The sequence below is a fragment of the Lycium barbarum genome, chromosome 1, assembly GCF_019175385.1.
Source record: "Lycium barbarum isolate Lr01 chromosome 1, ASM1917538v2, whole genome shotgun sequence".
Lineage (NCBI taxonomy): Eukaryota > Viridiplantae > Streptophyta > Magnoliopsida > Solanales > Solanaceae > Lycium > Lycium barbarum.
Window position 1 is genome coordinate 150,213,547 of NC_083337.1, and position 19,705 is coordinate 150,233,251.

At 34.5% G+C, this 19,705-nt stretch overlaps 1 protein-coding gene and 1 long non-coding RNA gene across 2 annotated transcripts; one reads left to right on the top strand and one right to left on the bottom strand.

Moving 5' to 3' along the window:
* The first annotated feature begins 7,714 nt into the window (after window positions 1-7,714).
* LOC132615753 (uncharacterized) lies at window positions 7,715-18,583 on the top strand. Its single transcript, XR_009572840.1, has 3 exons — window positions 7,715-8,008; window positions 9,525-9,578; window positions 18,266-18,583. It is a non-coding gene; the product is annotated as an uncharacterized LOC132615753 (long non-coding RNA).
* A 246-nt stretch (window positions 18,584-18,829) lies between these two features.
* LOC132616258 (uncharacterized) lies at window positions 18,830-19,492 on the bottom strand. The gene is made up of 2 exons (XM_060330859.1): window positions 19,317-19,492; window positions 18,830-19,154 (listed from the first exon to the last, which is right to left on the bottom strand). Exons 1-2 carry the CDS (start codon window positions 19,490-19,492, stop codon window positions 18,830-18,832), a joined length of 501 nt encoding a protein of 166 aa, XP_060186842.1.
* Between the last annotated feature and the right edge of the window lie 213 nt (window positions 19,493-19,705).

A 19,705-nucleotide genomic window follows, 5' to 3' on the forward strand; every position in this document is an offset into this window, starting at 1 on the left:
TCGTTCGTTGTTCTTTTCGCTGGAATCCTAATTTAAATTTGAATTCTCGGCCATCGGAGTTTGATGACGAATACAACGACGATGAAGATGAAAAGGAAAGAGAAGAAAGTCAAGTTGGTTCTTTGTTTGCCCCACCAATCGAATTAGCACAAATATTTGGGTCTTGGTAAGAAACTAGATTGCCGAAGGGATTTACAGGTAAGAAGTTAATTTTGGGCTAATTTTGGCAAACTAAATACCCAATTGGACGCTCAACTTAATTTTTCCTTAATTTATCCTTTTCCTCCACAATATTACTCTAACGCACTTATAAATTTAAAGCTCTATGATCTAAACTTTTATATTTCTCTAAATATTTCTCTTTTTTCCTTTTTAATATTCGAAGTGTGAATGAATCTCGTGTATGATGAAAAGAAAGAAGTAGAAGAGAAAAGGATCTCTTAATAAGTTGCCATTGATTATGCAAGATTATACATTAATATCTTCTATATATTATTAATGTCCGAGAAGTCATATCACGTGTAAAAGTAAAAGCTCAAGTTTTTTTTGGATAAAATCCCGACTTAAGAACGTGAATGATAAATAAGAGCTCAATTTTTTGGACAAAAAATTCAACCAAAACGTGAATGAAAAACAGGTATGACAATGAAACAAACGCCTCAAGGAGCTCAAATATGCTTCTCATATACGGTAATTTTCAGGATTTCTTAGAAGTCATAACACGCAGAGGCGGATCTAGGATTTGAAGGTGGCGGGTGCCACAATTTTTTTCAATGTACATCTTGTTAGGAACGTGTATTTGGATCAGGTCCATCTCTTTTTAGTTTATTTGCAAATATGAAAATTACATCTCAAAAATCAACAAACGAACATAATTAACATCTCAAACAAGGAATCACACTCATTAACACCCATTAACAACAGAAGTAAAATCAACATTTTCACCAAGGGACTTGCATATCTTATGTATATTAAAAAATGAATTTCTACCAATAAAATAATATTTTCAATAAGGGAATTACACCAATCAAAATAAGAAAAATAATAGAAAAACTCTTCAATAGGTAAATATACCCCAAAGTAAATGTAGAATTAGATAAACTACAAGTTCTAAAAAAAAAATCATAAATTTCATGTTTTTTCTAAGCAGTGCTTACGAAATTTCCATCACAATTTAAGTAGTAAAGTGATTTAAATTGAATTTAACAATTATAGAATAGCATAAATTTTTATAATACACTCCCTCCGTCCATTTTTATTTGTCCATTATACTAAAAATATATGTCCCTTTTACTTGTAAGTTATATAGTTTGCAAACCAAGACATAATTTACCATTTTATACCTATTTTACCCTAATTATTAAGTACTCCAATTCATTTCTCATTTTATTTATTGCTTATTAAAAGTGTCCCAAGTCAAATATAGACAAGTAAACATGGACGGAGGGAGTAATAAACAGAAGAAATTATAAAAAAAAAAAAAATTGAATTTTGATCTCAATCCAAAATTCCCACTGAGACCTATGTTTTTTGATTTAAATACTCACAGATTTGATAAGAGAAATGCTTACGGGATTTTGAAATTTCTATTTGTGTGTTCTCCCTAGAGATCACAGATAAAATAATAGAAAAGAGGAAATGCAATATAAATAATAAATAGATAAATAGAAAATTGGGAGGGCCGAAAAGGGAATTATTGGTACAAAGCAAGTAAAAAGTGCAAAGAAAAATGGGAGTCGGAAAATATTCAAGATAGATTCAAACTTGTACTTACCAGCCGTGGCACCTTTGTCTAATATATGACTGGGGGTGGCAGGATCAAATATTTAACCTAATTTAAGCAAATTACAACATAAATATATAAAAAAATTATTAATCGAGGGGGTGCCATCCGCCCCTGATAACACGTGTACAAGCAAAAAATCAATTTTTTTTTACAAAAATCCAACTTAAAAACGTGAATGCCAGATAGATATGACGATAAAACAGGCTCCTCAAGAAACTCAAACATCGCTTCTGTAATAGTAACATCAACTCTTTAATCTATACATTCTTATTTTAAAAGATCATATTTCTACGATACTAGTCTCTCTAAACGTGCTTTGCACGTGGTATTCCATTTTATTTTCTATATAATATATTTTTCAAAAATGCATGTTAACAATTTTTATTTATTTAGAAAATAAAAGGTCAGAATTACTGTACCAGAAGTTTCAAATCCTTAAATTTTGGAAAATGAAGAGACAAAATGTATATACATACAAAATACAACGTATAACTGTATTTTTCTAAAATAATGAAAAATCTACTTTTTTGTTCACATTGGTACATATGGATATACATTTGGATTTGATTGGTTCTTGAAGATTTTGTAATTATTGGCATCTTTTCCTCGGTAAATGCTTATTCCACGAGGGTGTTCACACTGAACTAATTCAAATTACTACGGTTAAGTTATTTAATGAATAAAATATAAATTAATTAATCATAATGAAGTGATAGTTATGCATATTTAAACACATGTCATGCATCTATTGACCTGGTGTAAACATCTGGTGTAGATAAATTTTATCTTTTTCCTCCACATCATTACTCTAACACACTTATAAATGTAAAGTTGTATGATCTAAACTCTTATATTTCTCTTTTTATTCCATTTTAGTATTTGAAGTGTGAATAAATCTCGTGTATGATGAAAAGAAAGAAGTAGAAGAGAAAATGATCTTTTATAAGATTGTACCTTTTAAAATAAGTTCCCATTGATTATGTGAGGTTGTACATTAATATCTTCTATTTATTATTGATACCCCAACTTAGAAACGTGAATGCCAGACAGGAGCTTAATTTTTTGAACAAAAAATTCAACTTAGAAACGTGAATATCAGACAGGCATGATGATGAAACAAATGACTCAAGGATCACAACTATGCTTCTCATATAGTAGTAATTTCCCGGCTATCTTAGAAGTCATAACACGTATACAAGCACAATTTCAAATTTGTTTCTTTTTTTGGACAAAAAACCCAACTTAAAAACGTGAATACCAGATAGACATGACGATAAAATAGGCTCCTCAAGAAACTCAAACATCGATTCTTATATAATAGTAACATTAACTCTTTAACCTATACTAAGTGAATATTCCCAAATTCTTGTTTTAAAAGATCGTATTTCTACAATACCAGTCTTTATGCACGTGTGTTGCACGTGGTATTTCATTTTATTTTCCACAGAATATATATTCGAAAATATAATAACACAATATTTAATTTTTCAAAACACGTGTATAAGCAAAAATCCAATTTATTTTGGACAAAAAAACCCAACTTAAAATTGTGTGTGCCAGATAGACATGATGATAAAACGGGCTTCTCAAAAAACTCAAACAGTGCTTCTTATATGATGTTAACATCAACTCTTTAACCTATACTAAGTGAATGCTCCCAAATTCTTGTTAAAAAAATCACATTTCTACAATACTAGTCTTTCTCCATGTGTGTCACACGTGGTATATCATTTTATTTTCTATAGATATATATATTTCAAAAAAGTATATTTAAAATTTTAAAATGTATATAAATTCAAAAAATATAACAGCACAACATTTATTTATTTATTTATTTTAATATGCCTAATCTTTTTTTGATAATAAAGGTGAAATATTACCATGAATAACCATTCATAGCCATACCTTAATGCAACTATAATAAAACCTAGAATTATAACAACCTTCCAGAAAGGATGCTATAGTCTCCTAGGCCTCCAACAGAAATAACCAAACTAATTACATAATTTTTAAAACAAGTATTTACATCTATGAGATTTCTTTGAATTTTGCAACATCTCTTACCTGATTTCTTTTTGTATTTGTGCTATAGCAAAATTGGCATTTACACTTATATTTCTAAACAACATCCGGTTCCTAGCTCGCCAGGTATAGTTGATCATTTTACCTCGTATGCAGTCACTATTTCCTTTTAGAGTTGTCTCCTATGTCTCCTCTTGATCCATTGTATACTTTTCCTGACTCCCCTCAATTGGATTTGTATGCCTATACATGTAAATAGTCTATTCTTTACTTCAACAATTTTGTTGCATTAAGCAAACAAATGAAGTTGAGTTTCTGTTACTCCTTCCTCACATAGCTAGACAGTATTTGTCATCTTCCATTGTATATGCAACCTGTTAAGTCTTTCTTTGACAAGGAATTTGTCCTGGCTTGCTAACCAGACTATAAATCACCAATCTGTTTGCATTGTTGCTGCCATATTAAATCAGCTTCCTTTAACTTCAAACAAATGTCATGCACCTATTGACTTAGTCAAAAAATATGGTGTACGTAATTTTTACCTTTTTCCTCCACATTATTACTCTAACCCGCTTATAATTTAAGGCTTTATATATGATCCAAACTTTATATTTCTCTTTTTATTCCTTTCTAATATTTGGAGTGTTAATAAATTATGTGCATGATGAAAGAAAGATGTAGAAAAGAAAATGATCTTTTATAAGGTTATACTTTTTAAGATAAGTTTCATTGACTCTGCGAGAGTGTATATTAATATTTTCTATATGTTATGAATATCCTAGAAATCATATCACGTGTATAAGTAAAAGCTCAAGTTGTCTTGGATAAAAGATCCAACTTAAAGATGTGAATGCTAGACGGGAGCTCAAGTTTTTTGAATAAAAACTCAACTTAAAAATGTGAATGTCAGACAGGCATGACGATGAAACAAACTCCTCAAGGAGTCATATAGTAATTTTCAGGATGTCTAGAAAGTCATTAACACATATACAAGCGAAAATCCAAATTTGTTTTTCTTTTTGGGACAAGAAAACCCAACTTAAAAACATGAAGAGTCAGATAGACATGTCGATGAAACATGCTCCTCAAGAAGATCAAATATTTCTACGATAAGAGTGGAATAATTTGTTTTTCTAATATTTGGTGTTAGTATTCTAGTAGATTTTCTACCTTCCGAGATAGAGTTAAAGTCTGTGTACACTTTACCCTCTCCAGATCCCACAATGTGGGATTTTTCTGGGTATGTTGTTGTAGTAATATTCGTAGATTTAAGCAAAACTGCAAATTTAGGTCTTTTAGAAAATCATAAGACACAAAAACAAAAAATTCACACTGTTCCCCCACAAAGTGGTAAAACATTAAAAGTTCAAAACATTATTAAATGATACCATTCGGATAAAGAATAGAGAATGTTTCTATAATCAATTAATCCTTCTTAGACGGCTTTTTGGTCCCACTAATGGAAACAATATATATTTGAAATTATGGATTGTTTTACAAGGAATTAATGGCTGATCAAGCGTTATTTATTGCCACATGTTAATTTTTTTTTTATTCAAAATAGTTATACAAAAAATTTACTCACACTCAATATTTACATCAAATAAATGATATCAGGCACATATGTTTTACACATTCAATTTTCTTATTTAATCATGAGTAAGTGATGTTTATTACTTAGTTTGTAACTCTTAAGCTTATATTATTTGGTTTGATATAAATATCGATAAATATTTTTAACAACCTTTGATGCAATTCTGAAATTTCTGATTTTTTTTAACCTCAATTTAGAATTGAAGGTCAACCTTTTGTTTAAAATCATTTTCTAGATTAAAAAAAAAAGATAAATTATCATTTGAAACATAAATTTTCAATTTTTTATTTATCAAATAATTGCGTTTCAAAATGAAATGTGATTGAACATATCATAAAGGCAAATTAAAATAGCTCTTTATTAAATGGACCATGGGGAAGATATACAGCTCATGCAGCACCTACACAAACAAATTTCAGCCAATTGACAAAAGGCGTGTTATTTAGGTGCCAACTGCTACAAATTGAGATAGACATCGAACATTATTTTTGTATAATCAAATTAGTTGCTTAAGTTTTACGAAGTATCTTATTCGATTTTTTTTTTATGAAAAATTCTATGTGAAGAAAGTTTGTTTTTCCCTTTTTAATAAATATTTTTGTATTTGTGTGTAAGAAAATGACCTTTTTTTCTTTGGAAAAATATTTTCTCTACATACCATACACACCCTAAGTTGAATTTAGGTGGATTGAAATAAATGAATTAAACAAACTAATATCAAACATGAATGTTATATTTTCTATATTCTCATTGAGTAAAAAATTACGGAATTTTAAGTGTGTGGCGACTCTTTTTGCTTAAGGACGAAGTCATAGGAAAAAATCAATCTTCAAAAAAGTTTAGCAGGATGAATACTTATCCCTGATATATACTGTTTCTTTTATATCGTTAATATGCCAAATTTAAGTTATATTAAAATGCATAGTTAAAGGTCGAAAACACATCCGAACTGTCATTTATTTGTGAGTTTCTTATCTAAACTATCAGGTTTGCGAGTTTTCTATTTGAATTATCATCAACTATTTATCAAAACACACTTTAACTATTAGTTAGTCCCTTTTCCTACCTGAATAGTTGAAGTAAAAAAATAGAACAACTGATAGTTAATGTGTATTTTGATAAATAGTTGGTGATAGTTCAAATAAAAAACTCGCATACCTGATAATTCAGATGTGAAACTCACCAAAAATTTGATAATTCATGTGTATTTTTGATCATTATCTCTAACATGTAATGGAGTTATTCTAAATTAAAATGGTAAAAGGATATGTTTTCTATTTTAAAAAAAATATTAAAATTAATTAATTAGTTACTAATTATAGTGGAAAGAGCATTGACTCTAAAAATACAATATGTGTTGCCGTACGGCAAGTGGCGGTGGGGTTGGTCACCTCAATCATTGTCGTATCGGTTCACGGACAGCCTGTCCTCGGACTAGCCGCAAAGCGACTCAAAGGGTACTTCTGTCTTATTTTATTTTATTTTATTTATATTATCCAGAACTTTCAATCTTTTGAGTTAATTAATCTACAAATCGACACCTCTACTTATATACTTCTATAAAGTTTGGCACTTTAAAACTTTAAGGAGTCGTTTGGTAGAAGGTATAAGCTGGAATATTTCAAGACTAATTTTTGTATCATGTTTGGTAGAAGGTATAAATTTATCTTATACCTTGTACCAAACAAAGTATAAATTGCATCTCATGGTATAAGTTGAGATATACCTTCTTATACCACTTATCCTGGGACTATTTTATACCATCTCCTAGATGGTATACAATAATCCCAAGATATGAGATAAATTAGTCCCGAGATTATAGTCCTGGTATAATTTTGGCCATGCACCAAACGACCACTAAAATTCTTTGACTAACCATCTCTAATTGGTCATAGAACACACTCCTTTTGTCCCGATTTATTTGTCATTGTTTGAGCATCCATAGAGTTTTAAGAAAATTAAATTAAAATTTGTGGTTAAAACATATCTTAAATAGTTACGTCGTTATAAATAATCTCATGAAGGTAAAATCAGAATTAAAAGTTAAATTATTTTCAAATATATAATACGAGTAACATTCTTTTAGGACAGACTAAAAATAAAAATATAACTACTTTAGTCTCATATTTAACGAGTTTAATCAAATTAACGGTAGAAGTTCCAAAGCTAATGGTAAAATGCTCATTCTCTCCCTTTTCTAATAATTTTATTTCTTTTTCCCTTCCTCTTAAAAAGGAGTTGATTTCTGCTAAATGATCACTCAACTATGGTAGTTCTCTTAAAAAATTACTTTTCTTTATTTATAATTGAAAATTCACTCAATTATTAACATTTCACCTACAGAGTTACCCAATCAATTTCGGTGATTTCCCTTTTTAAAAAAAAATAATAATCGACCCCCTAACATGTGGATATTTTACTAATAATATAACTGTACAAACAAAAATAAAACAAAGACACAAAATAAAACAAATGACAGATCTAGAATTTCATAGAAACTGAAACAAACAAAAACCCTCAAAAGTCGATGCTTCTCAATGTCGATTCCATCCAGATTAACTCCAATCATCAGCAATCGGCGAGTAGATCATAACCCAGCAGCTAAGGTAACCTTCCTCTTGGTTGTATTTTCACAAATGGAACTGCCTTGTCTTGCATCTTGATGAGCTTGTGTATAAACTTGACTAGCTTCATTTCCATGAATTCTACTTTTTAAAGCTTCCCAATCTTAATATCTGACTTGGATAGAGTAGATTTACCTATAATCGAGCTAATTTTTCTATTAAGATACTGAAAAATCAGGCTTCCACAGTCTCTAAGCAGCTCGATCTTGTATGTTTTGTGTAAGTAGTATTTGAATCTTTGATTGACACTAATTATACGCTCCTCAAAGCTCTCATCAGGGACTTAGCTAACAAAACTAGTAAGAGTATTGTTACACCTTGAAAAATTTCATGTCGTTGTGCAGTAAATAGACTAACGCAGGGTAAGATGCATATGATGTCCCTACAAGTAAGAAGGGGTACTTAACGATTCTAATTAATATTCCAAAGACATTCGAGGCAAGAGAAGAAAGTTCGTCGAGAAAAGCGAAGTACAAGTTGTGTTTTGGAAAGGTTTTGCAAAGTACCGAACTAATGTTAATTTAGTAATGTCTCGAGGAGAAGCTATAAGGCTCCTTGGATGGTTAGTGAAGTATTAAACAAGTGTTGAGAAGGTTCCATAAGGATGGGAAGTTAAACGAAATAATAGGAGCAATTTCGGAATTTGTGAGTTATACGACCACTTATACGGTCCGTATAAGGGACCGTATAACCTGTCCAGAAAGGGGTATTTCACTGGAGGTATTATACGGATTGTATAAGGGTCCGTATAATCCTCGTCGGCAGCTTTTTAATTTTTATAAAAAGAGACCCCAAGCCCTCATTTTTCATTTCATTCATTCTCCACACCTCAAGAAAGCTCTAGAACATTCTCCCTAATATTTTAACATATACCCAAGAGAAATCAAGGGTTAAACATCAAGAGTTGGTAGAATCAAGAATATGAATGCTCACTAGGGTTGATACAAGTCAAGAACTTCTTTAGTGTTGAAGTTGGGGTTTTTCTCAAGCGCAATATCTTCACCCAAAGACCATTCCTACATATTCAAAGGTGAGTTTTGCACTGATTTCATGTTATTAGAGTTATTGAGTGGTTGAAAGACTTTGATTAAAGAGTAATATAGAATACGAGCTCAAATACGGAAGTAATGGTATTTTGAGTAGCAAGTTCAATTGGGTCATGATTCTTAGCATGAAATGCATATAGTTTTGTTATGAATGATGCTAATGTCGTTGGGGGAAGTATTATGTGAAAAACGAATATGTTGTTGTATTGTAGAAATGGGTGTGGATGAATTGAAAGAGAATTGTGAGGATTGAATAATGCCTAATTTGAAGAAGTTATTAATTATGATATTATAGATGTTGTTATTGATGTTTGGGAGTTGTTGTATTATATGGAGAAAGTTGTAGGAACAAAGGAAGTGCTGCCTAATTTTTGTTAGCCCTTAGCCGCTTTAGCTTAGCTCCAAGTATGTTTCCGGTTATCTAACCTTAGTATGAATTCTTTTGGATGTAGAATCGTGAACTTGGACAGGAAGCGTTTAGTCGGAAAAGTTAGAGAGACATAAAGGTATGTAAGGCTAGTCCCTTCCTTCAAAGACATGACTCTTATTATGTGACTCATTTCTTATGTCTCCATGATCTTCTTACATCCTAAAAGATAAGAGTTAGAGATTCTTGAAAGCTTCTTATAAACTAGAGATGAGATATGTTCTATGATAATGATGATGATAATGATGCTATGATGAGCTTGATATTCTTATTCTTATGATTCCATTGATGTCATTTCTTGTTGATACCTCACCTCATGATATTAGTTCCTTCAAGGTGAGACGTAGCGATGAGAGTCATTCTATAATGTAATCGGAGGCTCCCGACCTTATGTCACTCCGATAATGTTAAGGCTTTTACTTGAGCTCTCATGTATGCTTTAGATTATGTATATGTAAGACTACACCGTGCCTAGTTGGCTGGGCAGACACCGCTACGACAGGCATAATGAGCAGTTATGACGATGATTACACCATGCCTATATGACCGGCCAGACACCACTAGTGGGCGGCTTGAGATGTTTACCCCTGACGTTGGAGGCCCGGACGCGGGCTAATGATGATCACACCGTACCTATATATATATATATATTTGCATACATGATAAGATGTTGTTTAATATGAAAGTTAGCGCGCATGATTCCGCCTTAAGAAGCAATCAGTTACAGGTTATCTCTTCATCTCATGTTTTACTACTTCCTTATTATGTTGACATACATGTCTTACATACTCAGTACATTGTTCGTACTGATGTCCTTTTTTTTTATGGACGTTGTGTCATGCCCACAGGTAGACAGGGAGGCGACCTAGATTCTTAGGAGTTATATCAGCATATATAGGAACACCCCACTACTCTGGAGGTGCAGCTTATTGATGCATTCTTTTGTGTTTATATTTGGGTATGACGGGGTCCTGTCCTGTCCTTGTGTCTCCGTACTCCAGTAGAGGCTCGTAGATACGTATGCGTGGGTAATATATGTCTCATGAATACACCAGCGTATATTTTGTATATAATTTTTGGTAGCCTCGTGGGCTGATATGTTTTGTAAATGTAGATGACCATCTTGTGATGAGTTTCGTGTTGAGAATAATGTGTATTCAGGTTGAGTTTGATGGCAAGTATGATAGGTGGTGCTCGGTAGGTGTCACGACCCAACCTAGGGCCATGACGAGTGACCGAGCTTAACCTGCCCGATAACCCAACTTATGTTACCTGTACTCAAACATGACATTCAATAGGGTCTATTTAACTAAGTTTGAAAGCTGCAAATAGAATATCAAAGTCCATCTGTAACTCAAAACATCTCAAAACATACTTATATATACGTAACATATCACAAGGCAAGCCAACGAGGCTGCCGATACTTCTGTAAAACAAAACAATGGCCGGCAAGGCCAAACAGTATCCATGACACCCACGCTGTCCGCAGACTACTAAAAGAGTATGACCATGCATAAGTGACGGGACAGGGCCCCGTCGTACCCATAATGTATACAAACAAAATTATACCAAAACAGGAACAATCTCCGAAGCAAGTGGAGCTGTCTGACTCTCAATGCTGACTCCTCCTAGGTGGCTGGATCGTTTAACCGCATCCTTGAACCTGTGGGCATGAAACGCAGGCCCCGAAGAAAGGGGATCAGTACGGAATGTGTACTGAATATGTAAGGCAATACTGAATCATAAAACAAGGAAAAGCGTAACAGTAAGCAAGTTTAGAAAGCAACCTGGAGTAACCTGGAACAACACTTTGAACCATGTCATATGGTCCCTTACACAAATTCTAGCATACACAATATAAATATAGAATATCCTACTCGTAGCCGCTTCCGGCTAATAACACAATAGTCTCTTCGGACGGCCGCTTCCGGCGTAGTCATGATAGCCCCTTCGGGCAGCCGCTTCCGGCTTAGCTAGGATGACCCCTTCGAGCAGCCGCTTCCGGCTTAAGAATATCATAATCCAGCTGATCAGGTGGAACAATAACAATACATATGATATACAGTATGAATATGTAATGAAGTTACAAAACGTTGCACCCCTTTCAGAGTGGTTTCTATTACAACTCCCTTTGGAGAGATTTTAAGAACAAGTTTTAGAGTTTTCTTCATTTACCATTTGCTTTGTAGTGAACATGTAAGTATAATGTTTTGCAGAAGCTTCCTTCGAATTATCAACAAGAGTATAGCATGAACAAAACAAGATATTGGATATCGACTCCAAATCCAACTAAGAATAGAGTACTTATGTTTTACGTTCTTTAGGAGTCATATAAAAGGGATCATGCCAAAATATGAAAGAAGGGTTAGCCTTACATACCTTATTTATGCCTCAAGCTAATCCTCGAGTCCCTTCCCGAGCTTAGTCAACTAAAATACCATCAACAATATAGGGATTAAGACTAGGCCAACAAGATTATTCTAACTAATCATTTATTCCGTCGCCTAACGAGATTTGGAAAACATCTCCCCTATAATCCTACCAACCCAACAATTCCAAACTAAGCTAATAACCAACAACAACAACAAATCTAACAATTTACAACAATAATATGACTAAACTCATCTTACAATTCTATCCAAAACAGCCCCTAAACCACAACACCTTAATATTCGGTATACGATAATTATAACTATAATTCTAACACTTTAATCCGTTAAATCTCCACGTAAACATCTCAATAACAAAGATGAGAAAATAATACATACCTTAGCAGCAGCTCAACCACGAAAATATCATCCCCCAAGCTCAATATTTAGCTTGAAACGACGACGACAACTCGTATTACACTTTATCCTTCACGAGCCTCGGGATTCGGGGCCTCGAACTTGATCGAACCCTCGCTTTATCTCTCTAACTCTCCTCACTCTCTCTCTATAAAATATTCTAGATCTTTTGGCATGCAATGAGGAAGATAATGGGTGAAAATTTTCCTTAAATAGCCAAGGAAGTGGGTCTGACCCGACTTGGAGTCGGGTTGGGCCGAGCCCACTGCCAGTTTGACCTTTCCTCCTTAAAACGTCCATAACTTTTTATCCCTATGTCGCATGAAGGCCTACGATCTATGGTTGGAAAGGTATTTCAATTATATACAACTTTCATTTTTTTGTTTTCCCAAATTCTCAACGTATAATGGTGTGCTGGCCTCGTAAAGCTAGATCACCCGAAAACGTATCCTTAAATCATCCTTTTGGAGTGCTTATGCTCATATTTGGCTTAAGTGTCCCTCTTAAGACTTTCTAAACTTCCTATGTACTATTCATATAACTTGTCATATGCCCTTTATAAAATCCCGACATGTGGGCCCCACCTTAACTTACGGTTACGAGGGCTATTTGTCAAGTAATGTATTAACCAACTTACACCATATGGCCTCCACTGTCGTCTATATGCTATTCTTATACTTATATAATAGAATCTTCATCCCTAATCCTTGTATATCTTTACCCTCCCCTGAGCCCATACTAAGTCGTCTGCAGTCTCGGTAACACGAAAAATTTTCCGGGGTGTAATAGTAGGGTAGCTCCGGGTACCCGTCATGGCCCATAATCGGGTCGTGACAAGTATGCCTCCAGACTCAAATAGTCAAAATCTCACAAAACTAACTCTTCTTAACTGCATAGATTCTATGGAGAAATGAGAACTTAGGTTTACCACTCTTAGCCTTCAATGTGTGTTACTTATAGAACTACATTTCTATATGTTCATCTGGTATTGATATCTCTTTAGTAGGATGAGCCAAGCTAATACCACGCACTGAAAAAATGTCAATATTTGGTTCTCCAATATAGTCATGTATTCCTTAATAAACTTAATCCCTTGCATTACTGATCCTTACATTTGGCATTTGATGTTTATCCAAGTCGAGAACCTTCCTCCCTGCACAAGGCAGTTCAGAGAAAGAATGGAACTTTAGGGTACCTGCAAAATCAAAAGCCATGTTAGTTAATAAATCTGCCATAGTGTTGCCTTCCCTGTACACATGTTGAATTCTCACATCAGACATCTCCTTAATTCTCCTTATCATATCAAAATATGATACAATAGCCCAAGGTACACCCACTCTCCTTCTACCACATTTTTAAGCAGCAAAGAATCAGTTTCCACAATCAAAGGGAGCCACTTCTTATCTATGTCGAATTTCATCCCCTCCATAATTGCCTTTGCTTCAGCTATCACATCACTTTGAGCATAAATTAGATCCCCTAGCCAGTTTCTAACACAAAATCCATAAGAAGTAGCACCAAGATTGCCTCTTGATGCCCCATCGGTATTACATTTAAACCATCTATCAGGAGGAAGCTTCCGGCACACAACCTTGGTTGTAATCCTAGGAGTATAATTATCTAGCATTGCAACTATTTCAGACCATATAAAAAGGATATTGTTTAACCAGGGATATCTCATTTTTGTCAAATAAAATAAACTATAATTCACTTCATGCACCACTCTTCTAAAACTGACCCTTCCTCCATGTTTTATGGTATTTCTTCTCTTTCATAATTCCCATATAATCGTAGTAGTAATTGCTTGAATAATTGGTTTTAAATTTCTCCACAAAAAGAACACATTCCATACTTTTTTTGCAAAACTGCTACCAAGAAATAAATGATGCATGGTTTCTACATGATGAGAATCATAACAATAACATCTAGAAACAAGAGGAATCCTAATTCTTCTTAAATTATCATTTGTAGGGATTATGTGTTTCCACAACCTCTATATAAAAAAGGAAATCTTGAAAGGTATTCTTTTAATCCATAAATGATCATAATCCTCATGTTTCTCTCCTTTATTTCTCATGATGTTCCAAGCACTATTTACATAATATTTTCCATTAGTAGTAGGCCACGATGGTCTATCCCATGTCCCTTGCAACTGCTCAACATGAATCTCTACCCTAATGTGCTCCACAATATCATTTGAAAAAGTTTGTTGTAAAAGAATATCATTCCACTTCCATCCTCTATTAATTCTGCAACACCAATCAGACTCTCATTGATATCAAAATCATATGGAACCACATGATATAAAGCACCCAACTTTGTCCAGTTTTCATGCCACACATGATGTAAGTGCACTGACATGGTTTGCAGTACACTTTTAATGAGAACTGATTTACCTCCAAAAGACAGTAATTTACCTTTCCATGAGTGCAGTATTCCTTTAACTTTCTTAATCAGACCAGAATAGTACTCGTTTCTTTTTCTAGTATGAAAAATAGGACATCCAAGATAAGTTAAAGGAAACTGACCCCTTGAGAAACCAGTGATATCCCTCACTATTTGACTGATCCCGTTGCCCACCTTAGAATACAAATAGAAAGAACTCTTATCTTGTTTATAAGTTGGCCAGATATATTCTCATAATCATTCAACACTGTCATCACTCTCCTTAAGGAATCAGGGTGAAATGATACAAAGATGATAGTATCATCAGCATATGACAAATGGTTAAGTGGATTAGACCATTTTGACATTCCATAACCAATGTAATTCGGATCATAAATAAGGAATTTAAAACTCTAGATAATACCTCAACTGCAAGTAGAAACAAAGTAAGGGACAAAGGATCTCCCTGCTTGAACCCCTCTAGAGGATTTAAAACAGCCAGTGGCTTGCCCATTCAATAATATAAAATACCAATTTTTAGAGATCAGTCCCCAAATGAGATTAATAAAGTGTTCAGCAAATCCCATTCTCCTTAAGACATGTAGCAGATATTTCCATGAAACTCTTCATAGGCCTTATCCATATCCAATTTAATAATCACATTAGCAGGTTTACCCCTAATCCTGATATCACACACAATCTCGAGTAAGAAGAATATTTTAAAAAATGCTTATTCTTTTTACAAAACCAGATTAATTAGAGGAAATCAAAGATGGTATCAATTTCTCCATTCTTCCATGAACAACCCTTGATATCACCTTATTGATAAAATTGGATAAGCTGATAGGTCTCAAATCAGAGAATGATTGCACAAGATGCTTCTTAGGAATAAGCACAAGATTAGTATGAGTGATAGATTTAGGAAGTTCTTTTCCATCAAAAAAATATAGAATCACATCTTACACATCATTCCCTATAATCTCCCAACACTGTTGATAAAATAATCCTGTAAACCCATCAGGTCCACTAGCACTATCCCTACTAAGGGCAAAAACATCCTTTTTGACTTCATCAAGTGTAGGGTAGGAACATAGTTCCATGTTCTGCTCATGAGAAACCATGGAAGGCACATACTTAAGCATATCAAAATCTATAACATCATTATCCTGAGTAAACGGATGCTGGAAGAAACTAATAGCTTCTTCTGATATTTGCTCCATAGACTCCAGCCAATGGCCACTTCCATAATTAATTCCTTTGATTATTAAGTTCCTCTTCTTCCCATTCACACAATTATGGAAAAAGGTAGTATTTCTATCACCTTCAGTATACCAAGAAAACCCTGTCTTTTGTTTCCAATATTGTTCCTCAATATGAAGATACTGCTTCATTTCTGCCTGTGCCTTCTGAAGGACAATTTTGTTCACAACACTAGGCTCTTCTTCAAATAAAGCTTCTTTTATCTTCACCACTTCTGTTACACCTCAGAAAATTTTCCGTTGGAATGCAAGTAAATGAACTAGTGATGAGTGCGAGTGCATGATGTCCCATGAGTAAGAAATGACGTTTGATGACCTTAGGTGAGATTTCAAAGGTATTCGATGAAAGACGAGAAAGTTGGCTAAGATAAGGCAAGGTATGAGGTGAGCAATGTGTATAAATGGATGTGGATTATTAGAATGGAAAGTCTAAGAAATATGAAAAGTTGCAGGTTTGCAAACTGACCAGTTGGTCGTAAAGTAATATACGGACCATAAAATGGTATACGGTTCGTAAACTGGCAGGTCGTAAATTGGCATGCAAAACTTCAACTTTCTGCCAGTCGAGGAAATGGTAAAATACGACCTGGAATACGGACCATAAAGTGATTTACGGCCCGTAAACCATGGTCGTAAATCACCATATTGTAGTCTGAGTTTCTGGTTCTGAAAATGGTTAAAGACGACCACGAAGGACGGTCCATAAACTGCAATACGGGTCGTAAACCCAGTTCACGACCACTGTGCACTTCAACTCAGATTTTCATGTCATTAAATAAGGGGACCAAGGCTTATTTCATTTCACTTCTACATTACACCCCTTCTCTCTAAAACATCTTTCTACATTTATTTCACAAGAGTTCAAAGATATTTAGTGATCAACAACATAAAACAAGTGAATCAAGAGTCAGAAAGTCATCAGAGGTCATCTAAGGTCAAGAAATCCAAATGGAGATAAACTAGGGTTTTGCTCAAAGTGGAGTGTTATCAACTAAGGCTTGTTCCTACAATATCTAAGGTAAGATTCATGATATTTATGTGATGTTTAAGGTATTGGAGAGTTGAATACTTGGAGTGTAAAAGAACATGATAGAATGGGTCATGCATGATGAATAGTGCCATATAGAGGATTAGTTGGAATCGAATTATGATTATTGTTATATTATGACATGAATGGGTTATAAATGACGTTGAAAGACCATGAGTTAGACATTGTATATGAAAGGACGAAATCATATGTTATAGCCATAGCTATGGACAAGATGAAAGTAAATTGAGGAATGTCGATAATGTGAATGACTAATGGCCATTGTTATGATATTATGAATGTATTGTTGACATTTGGGAGTTGGATTATGATATGGGCAAATGTTGTATAAATAAAGGAGAAGCTGACCGATTTTCTTTAGCTTTAGCCATGTGTGCTAGTTATCGATTCTAATGATAGTATGACCTTAATGAAGGTAGAAACGTGAGCATCGGAGGAGTACGTGCAAGTGTAGAATAGTTCAACAAAAAAGGTATGTAAGGCTAACCCTTCTTCCATGAGGCATGGTTCTTTGGCCAAATTCCTAAATTCTCTATATGAGTATGTTGTCTCCAAATGATTGATATTCCGAGCTCGTAAGCTCACGATCCTTGATATGTGCTACGATTGTACTACGCACCTCATATGACGAGTAAGCCTATGATATAGACGTAACGATAATGATGATGATAGTAATGATGATGATAATAATAATAATGCTAAAGGTGCCTACGGGCTATTATATGTATGTGTGCCTATGAAGGGCTATAATGAAACCCCGAGCTCATGGTGCCGGGTAGAGTATATGTTTATATGTATGTATATGATTACGTAACGCGCACACACATCTGCAGATGGCACGGATAACCCTGAGCCTTGGTAGGGCCAGGTAGATATAACCCTGAAGCCTTGGTAGGGTCAGGTAGATATAACCTTGAGCCTTGGTTGGCCAAGTATGTACGAAACACCGAACCTTATGGTCGGGTATGCTATGTATATTTGTATATATATGTATATGCTATGTATATGACATCATTAAGAGTACGAATATATTTCGTATACGAGATGTAAATGATTATGAGAGTAATTACGTACGGATATGGATGTATGTACGCGGATACGCAATAGAGACGGGATGTCCTTATGGGAAGCAAATAAGCGCCATGATGATGATATTATTGTCTCCCCTCCTATGCTATTCACCTGTTGTTTACTATGCTTCTATATCGATGTTGATCATGCTTTATATACTCAGTACATTCTTCGTACTGACGTCCTTTTGTTTGTGGACGCTGCGTCATGCCCGCAGGTGCACAGGGAGACAGACTTGATCCATAGCTGCTCATTCAGAGATTTCATAGCAGAGCTCCACTTCCTTCGGAGCCATAGCTTTTGGGTACTTATTCTTTTGTGTACATAATTATGGGCATAGCGGGGTCCTGTCCCGCTCAGGTGTTATGTCATACTCTTCTTAGAGGCTCGTAGTCACGTGTATATGATTAGATATGTCTGGCCTTGTCGACCTATGTTTTGTATATCATTTTGTCGGCCTCGTCGGCCCATGTACATTGATGTGGCATAAATGCCTATGATGATATAAATGTGCTGTTGTCCAAATGGGACTAGTTTGACGAATGAATGGAAATGTATGTCTAATAATGCGGCTCACCTAAATGTAAGTATAAGTGTAAGCTAAGGGGGTGCCCGGGTGGGCTAGCACCGGGTGCTTGTCGCGGCCCCCTAGTCGGGTCGTGACAGTCGCGGCCCCCTAGTCGGGTCGTGACAACTTCCTCTCTTATAGCAAGTTGTTGAAAAATGTCCCCAAAAGTATCCCTGCTCCATTGTGATAACACCCATTTACGCTTATTTAATTTCAACTAAAGTTCAAGTAAGAGGATCCAACAACTTCTGAACTCCAATTCTGTAAGATCAGCTCTTTGAATGATTCATGATTAGTCCAAAAATTAAGAAACCTAAAAGGTTTGCTGAAAGTAACATTTCCATCTCCACAAGTTAATAATAAAGGAGTGTGATCTGATCCTGTTCTGGACAAATGTTCCACCTCTATGTTTGAAAATAAATTCTGGAATTGTTGATTCACCACCTCTCTATCAAGTCTCTTAAAAATGCAATCTCCAGCTGATATGCCATTCCACCAAGTAAAAGGACTCCCTTTAAAACCTATATCAAATAATTCACTGGAGTTTATACAAAAAGTAAAATCTTCACACTCATTCAAAGAAACTGACAGTCCACCCAACTTTTCTTTCTCAAATAAAGTTACATTGAAATCACCTCCTACCATTTAAGGTAGCTCCATAGAACTTGCTAATTGATATAAACTATCCCATAACTCTAACCTTTCAACTGCATCACACTTGGCATAGACAAAAATAGCAATGAAGTCTGTGCCCAAGTCCTGATGATGTAACTTCAGAGATAATTGTTGATCAGTATTCATTAGAATTTCCATTTGAACTGCAACATCAATGAAAACCCAAATCTTTCCATTAGAATTGGCAATCACCCCTTCCATCCCCGGTCTCCTCTTATACTTCCTGAATATGTCTACAATTTTGAAAAGGCTCCATTAGAGCAACAATAAAATATTTGTGTTGTCTCTGTAACATGACTAGTCTTTAAAAAGCTTTTTGTGTATTTACTAATATGATGTTCCAAATTAAAGCCTTCATCATCATTTGTGTTTTGCACCTACGCCTTTCCTTGTTGAGATCCTCTTGGACTGGAC

What these genes read in the sequence shown, in the direction of transcription:
- LOC132616258 (XM_060330859.1), bottom strand. Translation starts at nt 19,492, where the DNA reads ATGGAAGGGGTGATTGCCAATTCTAATGGAAAGATTTGGGTTTTCATT. An exon ending in AAGTGTGATGCAGTTGAAAG is followed by an intron (nt 19,155 to 19,316) that starts GTTAGAGTTATG and finishes TATAAACTCCAG; the next exon opens with TGAATTATTTGATATAGGTT.